This window comes from Rhinolophus hipposideros (genome assembly GCF_964194185.1).
Source record: "Rhinolophus hipposideros genome assembly, chromosome: 16".
Taxonomy (NCBI): Eukaryota; Metazoa; Chordata; class Mammalia; order Chiroptera; family Rhinolophidae; genus Rhinolophus; species Rhinolophus hipposideros.
In genome coordinates, this window is record NC_138062.1 from 57,696,109 (window position 1) to 57,723,616 (window position 27,508).

The 27,508-nt window shown below is 51.0% G+C and overlaps 2 protein-coding genes across 9 annotated transcripts in view; both read left to right on the forward strand.

Moving 5' to 3' along the window:
• Positions 1–19,074, forward strand: part of PTPRS (protein tyrosine phosphatase receptor type S) — a 100,733-nt gene extending 81,659 nt beyond the window's left edge. For 4 of the 8 annotated variants that reach the window (XM_081075996.1, XM_081075998.1, XM_081075997.1 and 1 more), the window contains 22 exons: positions 165–282; positions 2,018–2,626; positions 3,044–3,141; positions 3,800–4,053; positions 4,669–4,762; positions 4,866–5,081; positions 5,563–5,720; positions 6,222–6,233; positions 6,463–6,575; positions 7,912–7,959; positions 9,070–9,167; positions 9,243–9,366; positions 9,912–10,087; positions 10,166–10,285; positions 13,127–13,281; positions 13,381–13,666; positions 13,854–14,032; positions 14,807–14,933; positions 15,015–15,140; positions 16,813–16,967; positions 17,128–17,263; positions 17,910–19,074. In XM_081075996.1, coding sequence (XP_080932122.1) covers positions 165–282; positions 2,018–2,626; positions 3,044–3,141; positions 3,800–4,053; positions 4,669–4,762; positions 4,866–5,081; positions 5,563–5,720; positions 6,222–6,233; positions 6,463–6,575; positions 7,912–7,959; positions 9,070–9,167; positions 9,243–9,366; positions 9,912–10,087; positions 10,166–10,285; positions 13,127–13,281; positions 13,381–13,666; positions 13,854–14,032; positions 14,807–14,933; positions 15,015–15,140; positions 16,813–16,967; positions 17,128–17,263; positions 17,910–17,978 — 3,471 coding nt within the window. In that variant the 3' untranslated portion in view covers positions 17,979–19,074. The remainder of the gene's footprint in view (positions 1–164; positions 283–2,017; positions 2,627–3,043; positions 3,142–3,799; positions 4,054–4,668; positions 4,763–4,865; positions 5,082–5,562; positions 5,721–6,221; positions 6,234–6,462; positions 6,576–7,911; positions 7,960–9,069; positions 9,168–9,242; positions 9,367–9,911; positions 10,088–10,165; positions 10,286–13,126; positions 13,282–13,380; positions 13,667–13,853; positions 14,033–14,806; positions 14,934–15,014; positions 15,141–16,812; positions 16,968–17,127; positions 17,264–17,909) is intronic. The other 4 variants (XM_081075999.1, XM_081076000.1, XM_081076002.1 and 1 more) reach the window with 3 other exon arrangements.
• A 3,160-nt stretch (positions 19,075–22,234) lies between these two features.
• On the forward strand, positions 22,235–22,736 carry LOC308508858 (U6 snRNA-associated Sm-like protein LSm5). The gene has a single exon (XM_081076263.1). It carries the CDS (start codon positions 22,380–22,382, stop codon positions 22,653–22,655), a length of 276 nt encoding a protein of 91 aa, XP_080932389.1. The 5' UTR covers positions 22,235–22,379; the 3' UTR covers positions 22,656–22,736.
• The last annotated feature ends 4,772 nt before the right edge of the window (positions 22,737–27,508 follow it).

The following is a 27,508-nucleotide window of genomic DNA, read 5'->3' on the forward strand; positions in this document are numbered from 1 at the left end:
TGGATTTGCTACCTGTCAGAGTCAGTGCATGAGCTTGGGTGCATGTCCCTGCCCAAGGACCAGGCCCTGCATCCGCCTTGCTTGAGCTCACTCCAGCCTAGGGAGGAGGGTGGACAGGGCTGTCTCAGCCCTGGTTGCGTCGCTGACCCCACCCCTCCCTGCAGGAGATGGTCGTCACAGACCTACAGCCTGACACCGCCTATTCCATCACCGTAGCCGCCTATACCATGAAAGGCGATGGCGCACGCAGCAAACCCAAGGTGGTGGTGACCAAGGGAGCAGGTATGAGACCCCCACCCCATAGCCCCTTTGCCCCCAGAGCTTCCCTGCAAAGTTCTTGAGCCCATGTGGATAGAGGATATACCGGGCAGGAGGAAAGGCCAGTATAAATGGGTAGGGACTGCTCAAGGGGGCCTTAGGGGCCCAGCAAGTTCCAACCCCATTTCCCCTTCCTCACTCACTTTCGCAGTCATTCCGTCCCAGACAGATACAGATAATGAACAGCTGACTCTAACCCCCTGTCCTCTGTCCCCCGCCCCCCCAACCTGGACTTCATCCAGCTGTTCCCTCTGCCTTGATACACTTCTGGGTTAGCTGTCTCCTCCTCATGTGTTAGGTCTTTGCTTTGTTTCTACTTCCTCAGAGAAGCCTTCTTCATCCCATCCCATCCCATCCCACAGTCTCGGTTTGGTGCCCCCTCTGGGACTCCCCAGTACCCTATCCTTCCCCCATCATGGCTCTGATCACCCCAGGTGGGTTGTCATTTCAGGGTGGTGTGCCCATCTTCCCAGCTGCACCATGAAGCCTCTTGTCCTGGCAGCCCTGATTCAGTTTCCCCTTCTGGCCCTTCCCATCAGTCCCATGGTTCTATTTTATCCCTAGCCACAACTGAGCCGAGTGAGGAGAGACAGCCATGAAAATGTAAGGGGCTGGGGATCAAATATATGGTGATGGAAGGAGAACTGACTCGGGGTGGTGAACACACAGTGGGATTTATAGATGATGTAATACAGAATCGTACACCTGAAATCTATGTAATTTTACTAACAGTTGTCACCCCAATAAATTAAAAAGAAAGAAAAGAAAAAGAAAATGTAAGGGGTGGATGTTCCTTCCAGGCAGAGGGCACAGCGTGGGCAAGGCTCAGTGAGGGCAACAAGCAAGCTGAGTGTGTTACAGGAACCATAGAAAGGCCCCCACTTCTGACACCCAGTCCTTTCTCTGGAACCTTCGGTGCCGTGCCTGTGACCACATAGTCTGACATTCAGTCTAGACACAGCCCCTCTCTTCACTGCTGCCAGTTTTTCCCAGACGCTGTTCCCTTCTCCTGTCTAATCTGGGCCCATGTCACCTCTTCCAAGGAGCCTCTTGTGATCTCCCCCTCCTCTCTCAGGAGTGTTGCATCAGAGCCATGTTTGCTAAGCTGAACCCACTGCATACACTGTGACTGCTCATACCGCAGTTCCATTAAAGATCCTGATAAGCCCTGTAGTGGAGAATCCTGGTTTCTTTGTGCAGTCCAGCTTTCCCTTTTCTTTACCTGACCCCAAAACCTCTTTTGGCACATTTGTCACTACTCTTACTACTGTAAGAACCACAAGGCACAAGCAGGATTTTGGACACTTCTATGTCCCATAGATATTAATCAGGTGCCAGCAAGGATCAAATAAACAAGGCAAGAAATGTATAACTTATTAACTAAAGGAGGAGGTGAATAGATAAAGCCTGTTGTAATGTCTGTGGCTATTTCCCTTTATTGGTTCCCATTTATTGGTCCCCGGCCTCTTTGCGGTTCCTTATATCACCCAGCACATTACTGCCTCAAAGCCTTTGCACTGGCTGTTCCCTCTGCCTGAACACTGTTCCCCCCAGACCTTCCTGCTACCCCCTCCTTTGCCTCCTTCAAGTTTTTGCTTCTCAATGACGCCTCCCTGAGACCCACTTTTAAAAACTGCAACCCCACCCTGTGCTCCTAAACTGGTGAGTGGCCACTGACACCAGCCCCATATCCCCACAGTGCTGGGCCGCCCCACCCTGTCGGTGCAGCAGACCCCTGAGGGCAGCCTGCTGGCACGCTGGGAGCCCCCAGCCGGCACCGCTGAGGACCAGGTGCTGGGCTACCGCCTCCAGTTCGGCCGCGAGGACTCGTCACCCCTGGCCACGCTGGAGTTCCCGCCCACCGAGGACCAGTACACTGCATCAGGCGTGCACAAGGGGGCCACGTATGTGTTCCGGCTGGCGGCCCGGAGCCGAGGCGGCCTGGGCGAGGAGGCGACAGAGGTTCTGAGCATTCCAGAGGACACACCCCGAGGCCATCCACAGATCCTTGAGGCGGCCGGCAATGCCTCGGCTGGCACTGTCCTGCTGCGCTGGCTGCCACCGGTGCCTGCCGAGCGCAATGGGGCCATTGTGAAGTACACAGTGGCTGTCCGGGAGGCCGGTACCCTGGGCCCTGCCCGAGAGACTGAGCTGCCAGCAGCAGCCGAGCCAGGTGCTGAGAACGTGCTCACGCTGCAGGGCCTCAAGCCCGACACGGCCTATGACCTCCAAGTGCGGGCCCACACGCGCCGGGGCCCTGGCCCCTACAGCCCCCCCGTCCGCTACCGGACGTTCCTGTGGGACCAAGGTAGGCGCGCGGCGACCCCCGCACCAGAGCCGGATCGGGCCTTGCGCCCATCCCCACCCCAGCCCCCTCCCTCTCCCCTGCCCAGGTAAGTGGTCACTTTTCTGCTTCCTCATGGACGCTCGAGGCAAGTCCGGACCCCGAGGCTCTGGCGTTGGCAAAGGTGGGACATGCCTCGGTGGCACCGCCGTCCCCCACCCCTTCTCCTCTGCCTTCTCTCTGCAGCCGCGCCGTCTCCCCAGCAGGGACTTGGGACAGGGCCAGGCAGGGCCGGGCCAGGGCCAGGCAGGAAGGCCATAGGCACAGTGGACAACAGGGAGTGCCTGGGCCGCCCCATCCCACCCCACCTGCCCGCCCCACCCACTCCTGACACTCATAGGGCTTCTCTTCTCTCTCCTGCTCGGCCGCTGCCTGGCACAGTCTCGCCCAAGAACTTTAAGGTGAAGATGATCATGAAGACGTCTGTCCTGCTCAGCTGGGAGTTCCCCGACAATTACAACTCACCCACGCCCTACAAGGTGTGGCCATGTGGCTGGCAGGGGGCGGGGGTTGGGGCTCGGTCTGGAGTCAAGGCGGTGTGGTATTGGGGTTCAGCTGCACTCAGGGCTGAATGGGTTTCACTGGAGATGGAGGCTCAGTTTGGGATTAGGACTCAGTCAGGCTTGGGACTCAGAGCTGGGGCTCCTCTTGGGGTGAGGGCTCAACTGGGATTGAGGATCAGTTGGGCTGAGGCTCATTCTTTGAGTAGAACTCAGAGTGGGACTCAGTATGGAGTCATGGCTCATTCTGGGATTAGGACTCAAGGTGGTGATTCAGCTGGGATTGAGGTTTAGTCTGGGATTAGGGCTCAGTAAAGTTTGGGGCTCAGCTGAGATTGAGGCTCTGGTGTCTGGGCTGAGTTTTAGGATTAGTGCTCAATTAGGATTGGGGCTCAGTCAGAGTTGGGGCTCAACTGGAGTTAAGGCTCAGTCTGTGGTCGGGGCTTAATCTGGGATTTGGGCTCAGTAGGATTGGGACTCAGTCAGAGATGGGGCTCAGCCTGGGGTCAGGGCTCAGCTGAGATTAAGGCTCAATCTGGGATCAGTTCAGCAGGGTCAGGGCTGGGTCTTGGACTGAGGCTTAGTCAGGATCGGGGGGCTCAGCCCAGAGACCCACTGAGCTGGCCCTGACCTGCAGATCCAGTACAATGGGCTCACACTGGACGTAGATGGCCGCACCACCAAAAAGCTCATCACGCACCTCAAGCCTAACACCTTCTACAACTTCGTGCTGACCAACCGTGGTAGCAGCCTGGGTGGCCTCCAGCAGACGGTCACCGCCTGGACCGCCTTCAACCTGCTCAGCGGCAAGCCCAGCGTGGCCCCCAAACCCGACGCCGATGGCTTCATCATGGTGTATCTACCCGATGGCCAGAGCCCCGTGCCTGTCCAGTATGCTTGACACCCTACCCCCAGGACATCTCAAACCCCATTAGCCAGCTGTGTGACTGGGGCCAGCCACTTGAACTTTTTGTGCCTCAGTTTCCTTACCTATCTGTAAAATGGGGTCTCATCGGTACCATGTCATGTAGTTGCCCTGAAGAGCCAAGACTTCTCATGGGCATCATCGCTACATGTGGCCTTGTTCTGCTCCTCCCACATTTCATTTTATGACACCCCTGTGTGTCTAACCTATTGGTTTTGGGTTTCTGTACTGGTGGGGAGACAACTAAACAGACTCTCAGGCAGTAAGAGGTACCAGGGCTGAGAGTCCTATGGGGAGAGGACTCTGCTTGGGAGGCAGAGAAGAATTAAGGGCTACAGAAATGTGTGGGTTTGGAAATGGGGGCTTTGAAGGATGTGTAGGAGTTCAAAAAATATAATCGCAAGGGGTAGACTTTCAAGGCAGAAAGCACAGCGTAATCAAAGGCTGGGAGGTTTAAACATGGCTGGAGCAATAGGGTAATAGACCCATTATGTGAGCAGAGGGAAGATTGGGGGGCTTCCCTACAGCGTTTTTTGGTCGTGCATATAGACAGCTCCCTCTACAACTTGATCTCCTGACAGGAACTACTTCATTGTGATGGTTCCACTGCGCAAGTCTCGTGGCGGCCAGTTCCTGACCCCACTGGGCAGCCCAGAGGACATGGACCTGGAGGAGGTGAGGGCGGGGCCCGACTGGCGAGGGCTGGACGTGTCCCAAGTGTTGTGAGCCCAGTTACTTCCAGCCAGGCTCTGAGCAGCCCACACCTCTGATTCCACAGCTCATCCAGGACATCTCCCGGCTGCAAAGGCGCAGCCTGCGGCACTCACGCCAACTTGAGGCGCCCCGGCCCTACATTGCTGCTCGCTTCGCCATGTTGCCATCCACCTTCCAGCCCGGTGACCAGCAGCAGTACGGTGGCTTTGACAACAGAGGCCTGGAGCCGGGCCACCGATACGTTCTCTTTGTGCTTGCTGTGCTGCAGAAGAGTGAGCCCGTAAGTCCCAAATGGTGTCTTGCCCACATCCAGCCACACCCTCGGAGTGAGGCAGGCCCCAAAGTGGCCTCAGCCCCCGTAGCCCTGACCTCAGAGCCTGACACAGAGCCTCTCAGTTCGCTGGACAGCGGGAAGGACTTAAAGTTGGGGGAATCCCAAGAGGAAGGTGTTCTGGAGGAAGAAACTTTGGAACTGGGGTTTTGACAAATGCATAGGAGTTCAACATAGAAAAGACACTGTGCAAAGGTTTAGAGGTGCAAGAGGAACAGAAAGGATTTCAGAGTGGTTAAAGCAGAGGGAAGAAGGAAGATTGGCAAGTGCCAGGCCATGCAGGTTACCACCAGGGTCAGGGTTCTTGGGAGCCATAGGAGGGTTTAGAGTAGGGGAGGGACAGAGATTTGTGTTGGAGGAAGACCCATCTGGCCACTTGTAGGAGGAGGGGCACTGATGGAGCCCCCCCCCCACTGCCCCATTTCTGCAGACATTCGCAGCCAGCCCCTTCTCAGACCCTTTTCAACTGGATAACCCAGACCCCCAGCCCATCGTGGACGGCGAGGAGGGCCTTATCTGGGTGATTGGGCCCGTGCTGGCCGTGGTCTTCATTATCTGCATTGTTATTGCCATCTTGCTCTACAAGAAGTAAGTCCTCTGCGCTCCCCTACTCGACAGAATGAAGGGCTTCCTGGGAACGGAGGGGCTCTGGAAAGGTCTAGGAAAGGGTCATCTCAGAAGATTGTCATGGAAGCTCTCTATGGTATAGCTAGAGAAACTGAGGCTCAGAGGTTAAGCCACTTGATGAAAGTCACACAGCCTGGGAAACGGCAGGGCTGGGGTTCAAACCAGGCCTGTGATTTGACTCCTCTTAAGCCCCACACTCCGCTCAGCAAGGTCTGGGGTGGAGGCTGCCTTTGTCCAGGTGAATGAAGATAGTCATTGTAGTGGCCACGTGGGACATGTCCCAGCTTAGAAAGGGAAGGTGGTAGACCCAGCAGGGAGGATTAGCCCTATTTTCTGGACAAGACCAAGGTTCAGAGAGGTTAAGAAAGGCCCCCACCATCACAGAACAGGCCCTTTATGGCCAACACACACTCACCTATCTTCTTTTCCCTCCTTCTCACCTGTGTCTGCATTTGGGAGCAGCAAACCTGACAGGTAAGAACTGGCCCTGCCCCCTGCAGGCCTGAGGGAATGGGGTGGCACTGAGCCGATGGGGTGAGGGCATGTCTGGCTGCTCCCACAGGTTGCACACATGTCTGTGTGTGGTCCCTTTCCCACCGGCTGGGTCACACGTTTATGGTACCTGGATTGTGTTCACACATGTGCCTGCACATCTTTGGGCACACGCTGGCACTCACTGACTCTTCCTCTTCCTCCCACGAAGTAAACGCAAGGACTCAGAGCCCCGCACCAAATGCCTACTGAACAATGCCGACCTCGCCCCCCACCACCCCAAGGACCCCGTGGAAATGAGACGCATTAACTTCCAGACACCGGGTATGTGCTCATCCCCAGTGCCAGGGACGACAGCGATGGGAAAGAGGAAGCTGTCCCCTGGTGTTCCCTCACCCGCCCCACCGAGCTGTGCTTGGTGCAGTTAAATCCCTGATTCCCAGATTCCTTTGTGGATCCGGACTTGGAACGCTCATGGGTTGATTCTGCTTAGAACCTAGTGAGGCTTTGGAAAAGTTGCATTTAACTGGTGGTTCCTGTCTTCTCTGGGAGCTTAAAGGACATCTAAAATCCAAAACGAAACAAAGCCTCATTTCTTCTGGCAGCAAGAGCTATGCTTCTGTTTATATCCCTAGTCTGAAGAGCACTTAGTGGTAGGTCTTAGGGTGTTTCCGTGACCTTTTTCCACTTCCTGGGATGTGCCCCAAGCAAAGCACAGAGATTATACCTCCTCCATGCGCTGTACCTCCCCCCTTTGTGGCCACAAGTGCTCATGCTTCCCCTGCCCCTTCACAGCTCCCTGTAGGTTAATAGGACGAGCTCAAGTCACCTGCTGCGCCTGGTGGGAGATGAGGCAGGGTGTGATCCTTGGGCACCTTCACTGCAGCAATCCACACACTCCCTCATCTCCTCTTCCCAGTGGGCTCATGCCAGCTGCTTCTAACCAGCAAGCAATGTTGTAGTTCACTGATGGCTGCTGTTCTGAGCTCACAGCCTGCTTACATCCATCCCACTGCCGACACTCTGGTCTCCACTTTCTGTAGCTGATCTGGTTCATATTAACTCTGTTTCCAACCAAATGGAGGTTTTAAACATTTGTATTTAACTGATGGCTGCAGCCCTCCCTTCATAACAGATCGTGAAAGGTCTCACATGGCACCTCTAATCTACTCCCGTCTCTTTCCTGTCTCTGTTCAGAAAAGACAGTTTCTGTCTCATGTCAGTTCTGTTTCCATCCAAAGGAGGATTTTAAAGGTGTATTTAACTGATGGCTGCCGTCCTTAAAGCTCATGGCATGGGCTTGAACATCCTTCCCCTGCCCCTGAGTTTCTCCCTCACCATCCTGCATCCTCCTAAATCCTCCCTGCTGACCCCAACAGGGGACCCAAGGCCCGGTTGGTCTGGGGGGACATATTGACAGAAGAACCTAAAACTTTGGGATTTCCCCAAAGTTGTGGCTAAACATCAGGCAGAGGGAGACAGCAGCTACGTGTACTGTTGGTTCTTGGGTTGGGGCCCAGCAGCCGTGTGTCCCTCGCTGTTGAAGTTGCTCTACCTTTTGCGTCTGTCGGCTGGCCGTTGTGCGTGCACCCATGAAGGGTGGGCGAGGCGGCAGCCTCCCCGCGTGTTTTCATTTATTTATTGTTTGCTGTTTCTGCAGATTCAGGCCTCAGCAGCCCCCTCAGGGAGCCGGGGTTTCACTTTGAAAGTTAGTTCCTGTGTCTTTCTGTTCTTGGCTTCCTTTCGCCCGCCCACCCCCCGTTTGTTTTCATCTTTGGTTTCTCCATCCCGCCTCCTATCTCTGCCCACCTGTCCTATGCTGGCTTCTCAGGGGAGGGGGTCTGGTCCACTGGGCCCTTAGGCTGCTGGTTGTGTGTGTGGGGGGGGGCAGGGACATAGGTGAGACATGTATGTGTGTACATACGTAAGAACAGGAGCCCACCCGTGTGACAGGCAGGGGACCCACCAGACAAATGGACACCAGCCTCAGACCATGTAGAGGTGTGCTCTTGCGTGACACTTGGGGGCCCCCACTTAGAACAATAGTTGTTTACCAGCCGGCCTGACCGTATCTTAACTGTTTAACACCGGTACTTCCATGGCGGCACGTAGCTGCAGAGGAAGTGTGTGAGCGCATGCATAGCCAGCGGCCCTAGCAGAGGAGGGGGTGTGGCAGACCCTGATTCGGGAAGAAAGAGCCAGGCCCACCCCACTACCTCCAGCCACACCCCTGGAGGCGCTGAGGATCAGGGGCATCACCATTCCATGTACCCGATAAGACAGTCAGCCCTCAGAGTCAGGGACTCGGTGCACCTGCCCGAAGTAGGTGCCCAGATAGATGGGGACACACCTGTGTCTCCCATCTCCTGTCCGTTGACTCTACCTGGCAGACAACTTTTCAGGCCCTCTGATCCCAGAGAGGCAGAAAGGGGTCTCCTGTTGTGTGTCCCCCTTGCCCCCCGGGAATGATGTTTTTGGAGGCCCAGCCGGCTGCCATCTGCTTCTTCATTGCTGTGTCACCCGCTGCTTCCAGCCACAAGGCCCTAGGAGCTTGAAGTCCTCCAGGGCACCCCCTCCCCAGCTGGGTTGGGGGCCTGGGACTGGCCGACATTGGGAACCAGGAGTGTCGGGCTCGGCCAGGAGCTGTAGCCTCTAATGCTCCACTTCCAGCCCCGCGGGCCTGGGGTCCCCTCCCCTGCCACACCCTCTAACCGCAGCTCGTCCTCGCAGACTCACACTGTAGAGCACCCCCACCCCCGGCCCCTGGGCTGGCCCCCGAGTGACCGGCCCATGCCACTGGGGTCTGCTCTCCCTGCAGGCATGCTTAGCCACCCGCCTATCCCCATCGCGGACATGGCTGAGCACACGGAACGCCTCAAAGCCAACGACAGCCTCAAGCTCTCCCAGGAGTATGAGGTGAGCTGGCCCCGCCCCCGCTGCCCCGGGCCCACCAACGCCCACCCTGACACCCCCGCCTCCCCTGCCCCGCAGTCCATCGATCCGGGCCAGCAGTTCACGTGGGAGCATTCCAACCTGGAAGTGAACAAGCCCAAGAACCGCTACGCCAACGTCATCGCCTACGACCACTCCCGCGTCATCCTGCAGCACATTGAAGGTAGCACGCCGGCCCAGGCTCCCTCCTGCCGCCTCATCTCCCAGACAGCACGTAGACCCCACACCTCTCCACAGGGCAGGGCCGGCATGGGGTGGACAAGCTAGGGGACGTCTCGGGAAACGGAGGCCTGCTTCTGGTCTCAGAGTTTGTCCAGCTCCAGGCGGAGGCCGCTGGGAATGTTTAGATATGTGTTTAACTGATGGCTGCTGTCCATTATGTGTCTGTGTCTATCCCTCCATGTCAGTGGTTCTCAATTGAGACCATTCTGTCACCCAGGGTCACTTGGCAATGTCTGGGGACATTTTTGTGGTCACAAGTTGGAGATGGGTGCTAGTGATATCGAGAAGGTGGGACCAGGCCTGCTGCTCAGCCCCCTCCAGTGACCAGGCCGGCCCCCCCAGAGTAATCTGTCCCCAGCGGCAGTAGTGCTGAGGTGGAGGAATCCTGAAGTGTGGGCCCCACCATTTCCTTGGGGACAGACTGGGGCCGTCCAGGGTCGAAGGGCCGGCGCCACTCTGATGACTGGCTTCTCTCCCTGGCCGTAGGTATTGTGGGCAGTGATTACATCAACGCCAACTACGTGGACGGCTACCGGCGGCAGAACGCATACATCGCTACACAGGGGCCGCTGCCCGAGACCTTTGGTGACTTCTGGCGTATGGTGTGGGAGCAGCGCTCAGCTACCATCGTCATGATGACACGGCTGGAGGAGAAATCGCGGGTGAGGCCCGGACCCCACACCCCCAGGCCCTCAGCCAGCCCTGGCCCACACTCACCTCCGTCTCTCAACCTGGCACAGATCAAGTGTGATCAGTACTGGCCGAACAGGGGCACGGAGACCTATGGCTTCATCCAGGTAACGCTATTGGACACCATCGAGCTGGCTACATTCTGCGTGCGGACATTCTCCCTGCACAAGGTAGGGCCCAGGCCGGGGCTATAGGCTGAGGGAGGGGTGATGGGAGCAGAGGAGGAAGACGGCCCCAGCTTCTGCCCTGGGAGGTCCCCATCAGACAGAGATAATCAAACACGTTGACCCAGGCTGACCACATTCTCATGAAGCCCACTTTATGGATGGGGAAACTGAGGCTCAGAATTGGGCACAGCAGGAGGACAAAACCAGCAGAAGCCAACTTAGCAGCAAACCTGTTCTCTTGCCATGAGTCGTGCCCCAGGTGTTACCTACCCTGATGCTGTGGCCTCACCTGTCCTGGGCCTATGACAGGGTCCTGGCAGATTCTAAGCCCTGCCGTTAAGGGGCCTTAAGTCTCGGGTGGAAGACTCAGCTGGAGAGACCCTGCTCACCCCGGGCAGTCAGGGCTGGAGCAAAGGGACGCTATAGCTTTCTATTTAACTGAAGACTGCTGTTCGTAACATGGTTCTGTCTGCCTTCTACTTCAGTGGTTCTCAGTTGGGGCACTTTGCCATCCAGGGTCATTTTTATTGTCATGATGGGGAGAGGAGGTGCTACTGGCACCGCAGTGTTTCTATGACCCTAGTCAGGTTCTCGCTTGACATTAAGCAGACACCTGGCCCACGTGCCAGAAAACCGAGTAGTGAACAGGAGTGAGTAAGAATTCTTGGTTCATTCACACATACGAAGCACATGCTGTGTGTCAGGCCCTGAGCTGGGACACAGCAGGGACCGAGACAGACAAAATGTCCTTTCCCTGTGGGGGTTAGTCTAGTGGACAAGACACAGACAAAAGAAATGAGAATGACAAATCTTTTGTAATTAAATGTATTGGGGCAATTTTGGCGGATAATATATAAGCTTTAGGTGTATATCTTTATAATGCAACATGCGTGTACTCCATTGTGTGCTCACCACCCGAAGTCTAGTCTCCTCCCCTCGCCGTGAATTTGACCCCTTTACCCTCTTCATCCTCCCTCCACCCCCTTCCCCTCTGGGAACCACCATTCTGTTGGCTATGTCTATGAGTTTGTTTGTTTGTTCGTTTGTTGTTTATGTTTCTTACCCGACATGTGAGTGAAATCATATGGTTCTTGACTTTTGCTGACCTACTTCACTCAGCATGATAATCTCAGGATCTGTCCATGTTGTCACAAATGGCAATATTTTATCCTTTTTGTGTTGTGTGGCCAAGTAATATTCCATTGTGTGTGTGTGTGTGTGTGTGTGTGTGTGTGTATATATATATATATATATATATATATATGTATATATATATATACACATATATATATATATATATATATATATATACACATACACACATATATGTATGTAAGTCTTCTTTATCCAATCTAAGGGCCCTTTGGTTGTTTCCATGTCTTGGCCACTGTGAATAATGCTGCAGTGAACGTAGGGGTACTTATATCTTTATGTATAAGTGTTTTCAAACTTTTCAGGTAGATACCCAGAAGAAGAATTGCTGGGTCGTAGAGTAATTCTATTCTTAATTTTTTGAGGACCCTCCATATTGTTTTCCATAGTGGCTGCACCAATTTACATTCCCACCAGCAATGTACAAGGGTTCCCTCCTCTCCAGCGTTTGTTTTTTGTCTTTTTGATGACAGCCATTCTAACAGGTGTGAGGTGGTATCTCATGGTAGCTTTTTTATTTGCGTTTCCCTGATAACTAGTAATGTGGAGCATCTTTTCGTGTACCTGTTGGCCATGTATACATAGGTCTTTGGAAAATTGTTGAGATCCTCTGCCCATGTTTTAATTGGATTGTTTGTTTTTTTGTTGTTGAGTTGTGTGAGTTCTATATATGTTTTGCATATTAGCCCCTTGTCGGAGGTGTTGTTTGCAAATATCTTCTCCCATTTGGTTGGTTGCTTTTTTGTTTTGTTGATAGTTTCTTTTGCTGTGCACAAGCTTTTTAGTCTGATGTAGTCCCATTCATTTATTTTTTCTTTTACTTCCCTGTCCTTTGGGGTCAAGTTCACAAAAACTCCTCTGAGGCCAAGGTCCAAAAATGACAATAAATCTCACATGTAGGATTAAAGTAAAGCAAAGAAGGTAGGATGTGTACTGGGGGACCTGGAGTAAGTAAGGCAGGGAACCACAAGGAGATCTGGGGAAGTAGCATTCCAGGCATAGGACATCCAGCTGATGCAAAGGCCCTGGGGCAGGACCAGGCCTGGCATGTTGGAGGAACAGCAAGGAGTCCTTGTGGCTGGAGCAGAGTGAACAGTGGGGAGAGAGGGAGGGCATGGGGGAGGGTATGCAGGGCCAGAGGGAGGACTTGGGCTTTTACCCAGAGGGAGCTGGGAGCCCTGGAGGGCTGTGGGCAGAGGAGGGGCGGGACCCGGGACCTGACTCAGAGGCTCACAGGCATCCTCTGGCCGCTGCAGGGGTAGCGAGAGAAGACAGGTGGGACCCGGGCAGAGGTGACTGCTCTGCTCTGGATCAGCAACAATGGGGCCGGACCAAGGTGGCCACCATGAGGGGGATGGACTTTGGAGGCAGAGCTGGCAGTTTTGGCTGATGTTTTGGATGTAGGGACGGGGAGTCCAGTTGGGGGTGACGTTTAAGTTCTCAGCAGAGCGCCTGGAACGTCGGTGCCACCGTCAGCTGAGAAGGGGGAGTGGGTTTGGGGAGAAAGTCGGGGCACAGGGTTGGCGGTGTTGTGAGGAGGACATGAAACTTTCATGTGGAGACCGCTCTGTGTGCAGGGGTCAGCCGGACACCCGAGTCATACATACACTCAGGGCCGGAGGTGTGAATTTGGGTGTTCTCTGCACGTGGGTGGTGGCGCTGTGGTGACAGGCCGTGTCCTGTGGCCCCCAGAATGGCTCCAGTGAGAAACGTGAGGTCCGCCAGTTCCAGTTCACGGCATGGCCGGACCATGGGGTGCCTGAGTACCCAACGCCATTCCTGGCTTTTCTGCGGAGAGTCAAGACCTGCAACCCGCCGGATGCGGGCCCCATCGTGGTGCACTGCAGGTACGCCTGTCCCTGTGCCCGCCGGCTCCCGTCTGTGCCCCGCCCCCGCCCCGCCCCGCCCCGCCCCCAGGGCCCTGATCGCCACGCCCATCCCCGCAGCGCTGGCGTGGGCCGCACCGGCTGCTTCATCGTCATCGATGCCATGCTGGAGCGGATCAAGCCAGAGAAGACGGTAGACGTGTACGGCCACGTGACCCTCATGCGATCCCAGCGCAACTACATGGTGCAGACCGAGGACCAGTACAGCTTCATCCACGAGGCCCTGCTGGAGGCCGTGGGCTGCGGCAACACGGAGGTGCCGGCCCGCAGCCTCTACGCCTACATCCAGAAGCTGGCCCAGGTGGAGCCCGGCGAGCACGTCACCGGCATGGAGCTCGAGTTCAAGGTAGGAGGCGGTGTGCTGGCTGCTGTGGGGAGCGGGAGGGGGGGGTGGGCCGAGGAGCTGGAGACCGGAGTCGCCCCCCGTGATGGGGACCAGAGTTTGGGGGTGGTGTTCCCCCACCTACCATTCCACCATTAGCGCTCTGACTGGAGGCTGTCCTCATGGGGCCCTTCCCTCCTCGTCCCCGCAGCGCCTGGCCAACTCCAAAGCCCACACGTCCCGCTTCATCAGTGCCAATCTGCCTTGTAACAAGTTCAAGAACCGCCTGGTAAACATCATGCCGTACGAGAGCACGCGGGTCTGCCTGCAGCCCATCCGGGGCGTGGAGGGCTCCGACTACATCAATGCCAGCTTCATCGATGGCTACAGGTACCTCACCTTTGCCCGGCGATGCTACGGTCCCAGCCTGGCCCCCAAGGGGCCTCCATTCTTGCTTGGAGACATTGCCAGTGTCGTACAGTCACAGCTTAGGAGGGAGTCTTTTAAGGTATATTTAACTGATGGCTGCTGTCCATAGCATGGCTCCATCTTTCCACATTAGTGGTTCTCCATCTGGGCAGTTCTGCCCCCCAGGGGGAATTTGACAATGACTGGGGACATTTGTGATTGTCATGACGTAAGTAGAGGAGGATGGCTACTACGCGTGTCTAGAGGGGGAGGCCAGGGATTTGCTCAAAACCCTGCCGTGCCCAGAACAGTGAATCACAAAGAATCTTCCAGCTTTGAATGTCAGTACTGCTGAGGTCGAATAACCTGGCCAAGGCAGGGTGTGCAGGCAGAAGGTACCCTCCGGTGCAAAGGCCCAGGGCTGAGCAAGAACTTGGCCTGCAAGTTTCCTGGCACTTGAGGGAGGGGGAGCAGGAAGGCAGGAGAGGTCAGCGAACAGTCTGCAGCTTCCTCAAAGAGCTGGAATATCCCCTGCAGCCAACGGTTTCCCCATGTGCCAAATGGGATTTGGGGTGGGGGCTGAATAAGGTCGGGAGGGAGATCGTCCACTGCTCCTCTGTTCCGGGTAGGCAGGGCCGTGGCAGGTATGTACGGCTGCCGTGGATCCTGCTCTGCTCCTGACCGGTCACGGGGCATCAGGCCAGTTCCAGGCCGGGGCCTCCCACTCAGCCCTGGCCTCCGCCACCCACCCCACAGGCAACAGAAGGCCTACATCGCGACACAGGGCCCCCTGGCAGAAACCACGGAGGACTTCTGGCGCATGCTGTGGGAGAACAACTCGACAATCGTGGTGATGCTGACCAAGCTGCGGGAGATGGGCAGGGTATGCTGGGGGCCGTGGTGGGGGCAGGCGGGCCGGCGGGGTCCTAGGTGGCGCTGACCACAGCCACCATCCCCTCCACAGGAAAAATGTCACCAGTACTGGCCGGCGGAGCGCTCCGCCCGCTACCAGTACTTCGTGGTGGATCCGATGGCAGAATACAACATGCCTCAGTATATCCTGCGGGAGTTCAAGGTCACAGATGCCCGGGTGAGTACGGGATGCATTGGCAGGAGGGGCTGGCACCAAGGTCGGGCTCGGTGTTCCCGAGCCGTCTTGAGAGAGCTTCTCTAGTTGGGGGTAGAAGCAAAGGCCAGGGGGAGGACTAAGAGTAGGGGGTTGGGAGGAAAACGAGGGAGTTGACCAGTTGACCAATCACTTCTACACCAAGTGGGTGGCAGAGGGGCCAGGTGCTGACCCAAAAATATCCCCATTGGTGCGGGTGTTACACCTCTCACTAGGAACATGGCCCGAGGGGGTTAAGAACACAGAGAGTGCATGGGGTGTCCCCTGGAAGCAACAACCTGTGAGGACAGTGCTAGAGGCTGAAAGCTGGGTAGGGGGGAGCTGAGGGATTGACAGTGCTGGGTGGTGGGAACGAGCTGCGGAATGGAAAAGGGTGATGGGAGCTGGCACCGCGGGGTGGGGCGAGGTGAGCAGGGAGAGTAGACGTGTGGCTGGTGAAGACTCAGTGGAGGATGGCACTGTGGGTGGTAGGAGAAGGGCAGGTATTAGGTGGCAGTGGATGAAGACTGACAGTGGAAGGTGGCGCTGTTGGGTGACAGAGGGTCAAAGTTAGCGGCAGAAGAGGGGACTGGAGCATGCAGGGATAGGATGATGGGGGAAAGGCAGTCGAGACATGGCCTGGGGCTGTCGAAGCCCTGATCACTAGTGCTAGTGTTGGGTGATGCAAGATGGTGCCATTGGATGGGTGGGGTGTGGGATTGGAGAACCAGGGGGACACTGCACTGCTGGACGGTGGTGGAGGGTGTAAGCACGGAGGGTGTTGGATGGGAGGAAGGTGGGATTCGAGAAAGGACGTGTTAGGTGGTGGAGGATGGACAACTGCGGGGTAAGAGGGCATCACTGATGGCACCATTTGGCTGTGGAGAATGTGGTCGTGCTGGGAGGTGGTGTGGGCGGGTGGTGCTGAGGAGCAGAGGTGATGTCCAGCAGTGGACGGTGAAGGATAAAAGATGCTGGTGTCGGTTGGCACTGGTGGGAGGTGATGAGTTACCAGGGGCGTCTGGTAGAAGCTGCGCCATTGGGTGGGGCTCTGAGATGGTGCAGTGAGGCTGACGGAGGATCGTGGGGTGGAGAACGGGATTGCGAAGGGCAGCTGTTGCTCGCACTGTGGGACGGTGCAGGGTGGCAGCGTGTTGGTGTGGGATGTCACTGGTTGTGGTGGCTGGGATGGAGAGGTGGGGGGTGGACAGTAGCCATATAAGATGGTGTTATTGCAAACAAACTCATAGACGCCAACAACGTATGGTGGTTACCAGGGGGAAGGGGGTAAATACATGGTGATGGGAGGAGACTTGACTTTGGGCGATGAGCACACATGCAGTCTGCAGGTCATGTATTATAGAAATGAAACCAATGTCACCTTAATAAATTTAATAAAAATGATGGTGTCGTTGGATGGTGACAATAGAAGATGGCAGAGGAGGGTGGTGTTGGCAATGAGACGAGCATCTCAGTGAAAGATGGTGCCATCAGAGGGTGAAGGACACTGAGTCATCAGGGTGGGTGACGGAAGATGGGAAGGGTGGAGGGTGCTGCTGGCTGGTGATGGAGGACGGGAGTGGAGGACGGCGGGGATGGAAAACAGCCGTGAGCACCAGGGGCTTCAGTAGTAAGAGCAGGCTCCTCTCCTTTCCAGGATGGCCAGTCCCGTACTGTCCGGCAGTTCCAGTTCACAGACTGGCCGGAACAGGGTGTGCCAAAGTCAGGGGAGGGCTTCATCGACTTCATTGGCCAAGTGCACAAGACCAAGGAGCAGTTCGGCCAGGATGGCCCCATCTCTGTCCACTGCAGGTGAGCTGCTCCCCAAACCCCAGCCCGTTTTCCGGCTGGGGAAACTGAAGTCTAAGGGGGCCAGCCGTCAACCTTAGGCAATGCAGTTTGGGCTATTTTTGTGCCTGGGGCAGCACGGGCTCCAGTGGCCCTGCCCCTGAGCTGCTGTCTGTCCCCCCAGTGCTGGTGTGGGCAGAACCGGCGTCTTCATTACGCTCAGCATCGTCCTGGAGCGGATGCGGTACGAAGGCGTGGTGGACATCTTCCAGACGGTGAAAATGCTGCGGACCCAGAGGCCAGCCATGGTGCAGACGGAGGTGAGGAGGGCGCGGGGGAGGTGGCCTGGCCTCGCGCCTCTGCCGCTGGAGCCTCGGTTTCCTCCTGTATGACGTCGGCTTGTTGTGGGTGGGTGGTCTTCACCGCCTGCTTTGGGCTGGAAGGTGCATTAGTCAACTCCTGACACAAGAACAGATTGAAGTCCAGAGCCGAGACGTGTCCCATGGAACGGACAGAGAGGGGTCCTTTCCAGTCCCTAAGTCAGTGACTTCACAGCGCAGCCATGACCCTGGCACAGGCCACAGATCCTGAAGTCCCCTCTGCTCCCCAGATGGGAGATGTGAGGCCCTGTGTGCGGAGTCTTCCCTGCGATCGGACTCACATTGGGCATTTTAACAATGTCCTCAAACTGGCCTGTCTCCTGAGAGACAGAGCTGGCGTCAGAGTCCTAGCCTGGAGGGGGCATATGGCAGGCAGAGGGGACGGCTGAGCAGCCATGTCCTAAAAGATGTGTATGACCTGCAGGCAGAGAGGAGAGGGCATTTGCCGTGGATAGTCAGCTCACGCAAGGGACATACATACCAGGCTGAGGCCCATGGCTGCCCCTGGGGGCGCCCTGGGACGTATCAGATCGCGACTGGCACTGACGGAACCCCCGTTCCTCTCCCCTCCCCTGCCCTCCCACAGGACGAGTACCAGTTCTGTTACCAGGCAGCTCTGGAATACCTTGGAAGCTTTGACCACTATGCAACGTAAAGCCATGGTCGCCCCCGGCCCGACTCCACCGGTCCCGGAGGCCTCTTCCCGGGCCCCGGGAGGCCTTGGACCCCCAGCAGCTGCATTTCTGCACGGTCTCTGGGAACAGCGCGGCCCCTCGAGCCCCCCATGCGGCCCCTAGCAACCTCCCTGGCACCGGCCACCGCCTTCAAATACTTGCCACATTCCTCATTTCCTTCTGATTCCAAAATGATATTCCGGGGTGGGGGGTGGGGGGATGGCGAACAAACGGGGGTTCTCCCCAGAACCAGAGGAGGGCGGGGGCTGTGACCCCTCGTTCCCCCAGAGCGCCTTCTGGCCCAGAGGGCCTAGGCTGGGGGTTCAGAATTCAGCTTTCTTTTCAGACTCTGTGTAACTGTATCCAGTGACATTTCCTTTTTTTAAATAGCGTATTTTTTTTCCATTTTTTTAAAAGAAGAAACAGAAAGAAAAAAAAAAAACTTGCCAGTCAATGAATTTAAAAAGAAAAACGTTGCTTCTTCCTGTTCTGTTCACAGTCTGTTTTTTCACCGTAGCAAACGTTCTTGTGTGATGACTATGTCCGCAAGCAGCCGACGGCTGTCCCCTGTGGCTTTTTTCTTTTCCTACCATTGGAAGGTGTGCCTCACTCAAGCGTAGGGCGTCCTTTTGCTCCTGATTTCTTTCTTTCTTTTCTTTTTTTTTTTAATTCTCAGACATATCAAGGACAGTTCTGAGGGTGGGGCGTTGGGGGGCTTGGGCCCACCAGCATCGGGATCGAACTTATCAGCTGGGCCTGCCCTGCCATCTGAGCCCCTGTCGCTTGCCCCCAAGGAGGAAGAAGGAACAAAACAGGAGATGCCACCTCTTTGGGAAAAGGGCGGTGTGTGCTGCCCTGGTTGAGGAAGCCTTTCCCCCTGGGACTATGGGGCAGTTTGGGGGCAAAAGCAGAAAGGATGGGATCCCCCACCTCCAAGCAAATGAGTTTTTCTCTTTGTACAAGAGCAGATCTGCCGTTGCTCTCAACACTGTTTATTCAAACGGAAGCAGCTGGGTGGTTTTCTCACCTCTGTGTATGTAGATATATCGACTTTGTATTAAAGGAAGATCGTCCGACCCCGGCCGGTGGTGGTGTCTTTGTCATGCCCCTGTCCATCCCATCCCCTCCCTGGAGCTGGGATGATGTGGGCGCCTGGAGAGCTGACGTGTTCTCATTCCATCATGTGACAGTCCAGTGAGGAGTGGGGCCCAGAAAGGTGGTGGTGTTGGTCCAAGATAACACAGCGTCTAAGAATAACATTGATAATAGTTGTTATTCTTGATAATACTGTGACTACCATTGAGTGTCTAACAGGAGCCAGCTCTCTTGAGATGGGTCTCACCAGCCCAATTTACAGATGAAGAAACTGAGGCTCAGAAGCGCAGGCACCAACCCAATCACACAGTGGATTTGAAATGGAGCTGGGATTCATACCATGCTCAGTCTTATCCACAGCTCCCAAACCCCACGCCATGCTGCCTTCTCCTGAAGGGGCAGTGATGGAGTTGACCCCATGGAAGGAACCACGGGGTTGGGTTGGGAGCACTATTCTTATCCAATGACTGGACCCATATTCAGAGTCAGAATCAGACCCTGGGGGGTGGAGGGTGAGCCATTTCTTGTCTACACTTTGTCTAGGAGCTACAGGTGGAATGAAAGCTACTCCCACACCCCGCCATGGTCACACAGAAGCTCTGTGGACGAGAAGGGGTGGTCTTAGTGAGGACGGGCCCAGCCTCGGAAAGGCTGGGGTCACACCTTTTAGAAACCATCAGATCGAGTAGTCAAAAAATACATATATAGAAGATATGACTAATACCATTAATAAGCTTGGTAAAATTGTTCAAACATTATATCCCCGACCTCCAAATTTTCAAATACACATGGAACATTTACAAAAGATTGGCATTTAGAAAAACCAACAGTGAACATCTTTACAAATTCCAGGAAGCAAATATTAGATAAGGTGACCTGATCTTGACACCAAGGAGTAGATTCTGCATTAAAATCATTCTCTCCCCCGAGTAAGGCCTACAATGGGAAATTTTAAAACATTTATAAATAGGCAGAGGTTTAACGAAGGAATCAACATAGAAACAACGTTTTTCAAACTGAACAAATAGTCCACTCTGTAATGAAACCTGTGGATTGCAGCCAAAGGGATATCAGGAGGAAAATACACAGCCTTGAACACCTTGATCAGAAAATAAGAAATTTGGAAACTAAGTGAACTTAATAAATAAACCAAGCTTTCGATTCAAATAACTAGAAAGGAATAGAATAAATCCTAATAAAAAAGAAAAAAGATGAAACTGGAAAGTAATCAGGCATTTTTGAGGTGGTTCTTGTGCATTAACAAAAATATTTAGCTCCTGACTTCTGGATTCACTAAGGGAGAGTGGTTCTCTAATACGTGACAGATCATGGGACAAAATGGACAGAAGAGTCAGACTCAGGTTAACCTAAGCCTGGTCCTAGCCGAACCAGCCAAGACTACCAACAGGCCACTCCACTCCGAGAACTCCTACTCAATCCTCAAAGCTCTGGTCTAAAAGCTCCTCTAAGAAAGCATCCATACTTCCCTTCTCTCATCTCCCAAGCCCATGAGGCTGAAGTGTCTAAATAGGATCTACCTTACCCTCCTTACTGGAAACTGGACAAAGGGTCTTCAGGGAAAATGAACCATGTGTGACCTTCAGCTCTGGCTTACCCCTCGAAATGCTCAGGGCTATGGTTGGGGGTAAGTGGAGACAGGCAGGGATTTATCCGAGGGCTTCCTGGAAGAGAAGGGGCCTTCAGGAAGTGCCTAAACCTACAGGCATGACCACCAACACTATGCATCTCCAGTTACCTTGGCCCTGCCACAGGATACCATAATATCCACCCCCAATTATTGAGCACGTATTGTATGCTTGCCTCCCACAATCTCATTACTCCTTCTGACCATGCACCAATAGATGAGAAAGCAGGCTCAAAGAGGTCAGGTCTCTTACCCAAGATGATGCAGGTGGTAACTGGTGGAACTGGACGTGGGCGGAGGTCTACCCATTTCCCACAGCTAGTACAATGCCTCGTTAAGCTCTGCCTGCCCGTATCAGCCACACACACTCCAGCTCCAGGATGGAAAGGATGGAGCCTAGAGAAGAGCCCACCTCCCATCACCAAGGATCTGTCAGGAACCAAAGTGCTTTAGTGCTGTGAAGTGCCAATACCCTAAATACACACTTTGTCCCTCATAACATGACTTAAAAATGTTTAAAGCAGAAACACTCATGAGAAATGCAGAGAACCACAGTGGTGCTGGAGACTGAGCCTAACTCAGAAAGACCAGGTCGTCAAAATAAGGATCTTGAGATGAATGATGCAATAGCAAACTTGATCAAACAGATGAGTACAGTACTTTGTATTCAACAAATAACGTACATTCTGTCCAAATACAGCTGTCATGAAAGCAGAGCACGTGTTAGGTAATAAAGGAAAGCTAAACAGACTTGCTAACAATAAAAGCAATAAAATTATAAATCAATGATGACATCTAACTCCTGGATCCACATGATTGGAAGTGTTAAAACAATGAGTTAAAGAGAAATCATGTAAATTACAATTTAGAACTGAATGATGAGAGCGCTGCAAATGAAACTAGTGGGATGAAAAAGAAAATGTGCTCAGAGGTAAATTTAAAGTCAAGCACATTTATGTGGGGAGGGAGATCTGGAATATAAATGTAATAAGCAGCCAAAGATGTCTCAGAGGGAAATATGTAGCCTTATATGAATTTATGAGGAAAAGAACTGAAAATAAACTAGTTAAAACTTTCAACTAAGCACCTACAAAAACAAACAAAAAAACAACAGATAAACCTAAGGAAAGTCAAGGGAAAACATTAAGAAATTAATAAATGAGAAATGATGGCAGTAACAATAATAAAATAAGAATATAAAAATCTGGATCTTTGGAAACACCCATAAAAGAGGCAGACCTTTGGCAGGAAGACAGAAGGAACAAACAGCAGGAGGGATGACAGGGGGACCAACTATTATAGGGGAGATATTTTAAAGGTTGAGTGTATACTATGTATAGACTCAAACCACTAAATGTATAAAAGGATAAAATAGGAAAAAAATCTAAGAATAAAAATTGAATTGAGTTGTTAAAAAGTGAATAAACTTAGAAAATATTGAAATGATGGTCAAGGATCGATCCCCCATTCAAAACACCTTCCCAGTTGGTTTTTCAGGTGAGTTTTGCCAAACCTTCAAGGAAAAGATTTGCATCTTTTATAAACTGTCAGCTTATAAGGGGAAAAAAGAGATAGTACTCAAACTGTACAAGGACAATCTGAGGGGAGAAAAAAAAAACACATCCCTACTTCCGGTGTCACCATGGCGGCTAACGCTACCACTAACCCATCGCAGCTGCTGCCGCTAGAGCTTGTGGACAAATGTATAGGATCAAGAATTCACATTGTAATGAAGAGTGATAAAGAAATTGTTGGCACGCTTTTAGGATTTGATGACTTTGTCAATATGGTACTGGAAGATGTCACTGAATTTGAAATCACACCAGAAGGAAGAAGGATTACTAAATTAGACCAGATTTTGCTAAATGGAAATAATATAACAATGCTGGTTCCTGGAGGAGAAGGACCTGAAGTATGAATGGATTCCCTTGACTTATGCTAGATTCTAGTTTTGTCTTATAATGACAACAAAATATCAAATTTTTTTTAAACCTTTCAATGTTTGGATTCTGTGAAGCTAAGTTTCCCGTTAAAGGGGAATGCTTTGAAGAGGCATTGTAAATGCCATTTTTGTAAGTTAATCATGATTATCTTGGAAAAAAGAACTATTTGTTCTTTGAAGACTAAAATAAAGGTGTTTTTGGTTAATTGTCATTTTATTTATTATATTGCAATAGCCAGTGGAACAAAGCTTGCATTTGTTTTGTCAATTGCTTTCTTGTCATTTTATGCCTGTTTGCTTTCTCATTTGCATGACCATTTGATTCTCAAACAAAAATTGTTCCAAACAAAATGACAGACTTTGAATTTGGACAGGTACATTTAAAAAACCTGAAATGATTACTTACGCAATTTAATTCAAACTGTGATGCTTTGAAATGAGGATTTTTCTCCTGAACTCTAGCTGTTAACTTCTATTAAAAACAAACAAGCAAAATACATGGATAGTAAGTATATTAAAAAAAAAAAAAACATCCCTGTTATGTGTCTAGATGCAAAAAGGCTAAAAAAAAATACCAACAGTGCAAATCTAGCATCTCGTTAAAAGAATAGAATGTTATGACTCAACAGAGAAGGAGTTATGGAATGCAAGGATGGTTTAACGTCAGAAAATCTCAAATTAGAGTGAGAATAAATTGCTACCTTGGAGAACAAGTTGAGAGTATCTAGTGAGTTGAAGGGGTAAATAACCTTGGACTCAACAATTCCATTCCAAGATACACATCTTACACAGACTCTTGCACATGTGCCCTAGGAGACATGTACAGCTGCAGCACGGTGGGAGTATTTGTTAAAAAAAAAAAAAAAAAGGTACAAAGTATAATACATTTTTATCACGAACAAAAAATTTAACATTGGAACCAATTTTTTAACTTTATAAAAAGTTGGAACCAACTTAAATATCTACCAGCAGGAATATGTATAAAGAATTCTCTGTGGACATACAGTGGAATCGTATACAGCGGTGAAGATGAAGTCCTATAACATGAGTGAATCTCAAATATGCCAAGCAAAACAGCAGGCAGAAGGAAGAAAAGGCAGTGTAATTCCATTACAAAGCATTTTAGAACACATAAAGCAAATTCTATAGTTGTTACGCATAAACACATAAGCAGCAAATATATAAAAACTCATCTATATGGCAATACTACCCAAAGCAATCTACAGATGCAATGCAATCCCTACCAAAATCCCCATCACCTTTTGTTTTGCAGACATGGCCAAGCCGATCCTCAAATTCATATAGAATTGCAAGGGGCCCCGAACAGACAGCACAATCTTGAAATAGAACACTAACACTGGAGAACTCACCCTTCCCAATTTCAAAACGTATGGTACCCAAAACATAAGGAGAGACATACAGATCAATGGAACAGAACTGAGAATCCGGAACTAAACCCATACATCTATGGCCACTGATTTTTACAAGGTTGCCAAGACCACCAGATGCAGAAAGAACTGTGTCTTCAACAAATGGTGATGTACAAGTGGGTCTCTACATACAGAAGAAAAGTGACACTAGACCCCTACCTCACACCACACACAAAAATGAACTCAAAAATGGATTGGAGACCTCAGTGTAAGAGCTAAACTATAAAACACTTAGAAAAACTCATTGATAAACAAATTCACAATTAAGTGTTCCCTGTGGGCAGTAGGAAGCGGGGTGCATTCAGCAAAGTGCACAGATAAAGTCAATGAGATGTGTAGTGTTTCACTTTTTAAGTCGGGTTTGAAGGATGGGGTATCTATTATATCATTATTTCACTTTTGTATATCTGGAATAATAAAAAAATCTATCAATGGAAAAAGGGAGAAATATCACCCCAAAGCACTGATTAAAAAAAAATCCCCTCTTCTATAACTTGGTAAAGTAGCTTGATAATGCTGACACTTTAGAAGTTGACCGACTTTTCTGTAAAGAACTAGATGTAGGGGCGGCTGGTTAGCTCAGTTGGTTAGAGCGCGGTGCTCTTAACAACAAGGTTGAGGTTCGATCCCCACATGGGCCACTGTGAGCTGCGCCCTCCACAACTAGATTGAAACAACTACTTGACTTGGAGCTGATGGGTTCTGCAACAACACACTTAAAAATAAATAAAAGGTTTTTTTAAAAAAAGAACTCGGTGTAAATCTTTCAGACTTTGCAGGCCAACAAGTCTCTGTTGCAACCAGTCAGCTGAACTCGTCAACCAGACAGAGCCTCCCTGAGTGCAAAAGACGATTGGTATGTAGACAACCCGAAAGAATTATCTTTAGTTGTACTGGGAGTAATAAGAAAACCCAACGAAACACCAGTTACAACGCCACCATAAAAAGTTATTGGCTTAGTTCTGAAGTTGACGCAGCTCAACTAAGAAGATTTCCAGCCACACATAGCTCGGATCCAATTTCTTGTCAAGTACTCAGCACACCTCTATTTAGACCTTCATGACCATGTACTCACAGGCCAGAAAAAATGCAATTTTCCACATAAAAGAGAGGTCCACCACCTTCCCACACTTTGCATTTGAACCTGACTCTCACTTGGCAAAGCCTTGCGGAGGTCACTGGTTCTTCTCTCCTCCCTGTGCACACACAGCCAGAGTTCTCTCTCTGGGCTGCAATTACTTGTTCGAGAGAAGGGATTTTTAAAAGTCATTTTGTTGTATCACTAGGATACACACATGTGTTACCTGGTACAAGTTAACTGTGAATTATATGTTTCAGAAAAGAAGGAGGCAAGCGAAGAAGGGAGGAATTGATAATGATGATCATAGTAACAGTAGTAAAATTAGTGGGTGGAAAAAATGATTGGACCAATTTATTACACCATATAAAAAATAAACCCAAAATGGATTAAAAGATTTAAATATAAGACCTGAAACCATAAAACTTCTAGAAGAAAACACAGGCAGTAAACTCTCTGACATCTGTATCTTTTTGGATATGTCTCCTCAGACAACGGAAACAAAAGATAAAAGAAACAAATGGGACTGCACCAAACTCAAAGGTTTTTGCACAGCAAAGGAAATCATCAACAAAGTGGAAAGACATCCTACTGAGTGAAAAGACATTCTCTAATGATATACCTGATGAGGGGTTAATACCCAAATTTATAAAGAACTCATACAATTCAATACAAAAGAAATAAACAATCCAATTAAGAAATGGGCAGAGGACCTGAATAGACATTTCTCCAAAGAGGACATGCAGATGGCCAATAGACATATGAAAAGATGCTCAATGTCACTAATCACTAGAGAAATGCAAATTAAAACCACAATGAGATACCACCTCACTCCTATCAGAATGGCCATCATCAATAAATCAATAAACAACGGTTGGTGAGGATGTGGAGAAAAGGGAACTCTCGTGCATTGTTGGTGGGAATGCAAATCAGCCTAGCCGCTGTGGAAAACAGTATGGAGATTCCTCAGAAGGCTGAAAATAGAACTACCTTATGACCCAGCAATTCCACTTCTGGGCACTTATCCAAAGAAATCCAAAACGCTAATTTGGAAAAATAAATGCACCCCTATGCACCATTACTAGTAAAAGCCAAGATACGGAAGCATCCATAGATGAATGGATAAAGAAGATGTGGTACATATATAATGAAATATTATTCAACATTGAAAAAGAATCATCATTTGTGACAACATGAGTGGAGCTAGAGGGTATTACGCTAAGTGAAATAAGTCAGAAAGAGAAAGACAAATCATACAGTATTGTGGAATCTGAAAAAAAACCCAAAATAAATGAATAAACAAAACAAAAGAGAAACAGATTAATAGATACAGAGAACAAGCTGGTGGTTGCCAAAGGGGAGGGGGTGGGGTGAAGAATATAGAAAAAAATGAGGACGGAAAAGCAGGATGGGGGTGGCCGGTTAGCTCAGTTGGTTAGAGCGCGGTGGGGATCACACCAAGGTTGCCGGTTCGATCCCCACATGGGCCACTGTGAGCTGCACCCTCCTTAAAAAAACAAAGAAAAAGCAGGATATTTGCATAATCTCAGTATCTGCACACAAGATACTTTTTAATTACAGAGGGAAAAATAGTAACTTTACAGTGGGGAAGCCTGGCCGACAAGACCTTAATCACATGATCAGTCAACATCCCCCATGATGAGACATGTCAATGGCATCTGTCACTTCTGTGATATTCTTGCCCCAAAATGCACAACCTCAATCTTATCACCAGTAAACATCAGGCAAACTCATATTCAGGGACTTTCTACAAAATAATTGACCAGAACTTGTTAGCATGTCAAGGCCACCAAAGACAAAGAATGAGACGCTATCACAGACCAGAGGGGACGTGGAAATGTGATGACATGGGGTCCTGGATTGGATTCTGGACCAGAAAAAGGACATAAGAGGCAAAACTGCTTACATTTGAGCAAGGTCTGCTGGTTAGTTACTAGTATTGTTATCACGTTAATTTCTCGGCTTCAGGAAGTGTACTGTGGTCATTATGTAACACGCTAACATGAGGAGCAGTGGGCGGAGGACACAAGGGACCTCTCTGTATTACTTCTGCAACTTCACTGTGGGTCTACAATGATTAAAAGTAAAAAAGTTATAATTGTTTTAAAGTCATCAGCTCACTGTAACCTCAGCAATAACCAATGGGACACTGGTAAATAAAAAAGGCAGTAAATCACCACAGTGGTTGCGGGGGGGGAGGGGAGAATGGGAAGTCCGTGTTTAATAGGTACACGGGTTCAGATTCACAAGATGAAAAGGGTTATGGGGTGAACAGTGAGGAGGCTGCAGAGCAATGCAAA

Coding starts and splice junctions, on each gene's coding strand:
- LOC308508858 (XM_081076263.1), top strand. CDS start 22,380: ATGGCGGCTAACGCTACCACTAACCCATCGCAGCTGCTGCCGCTAGAG.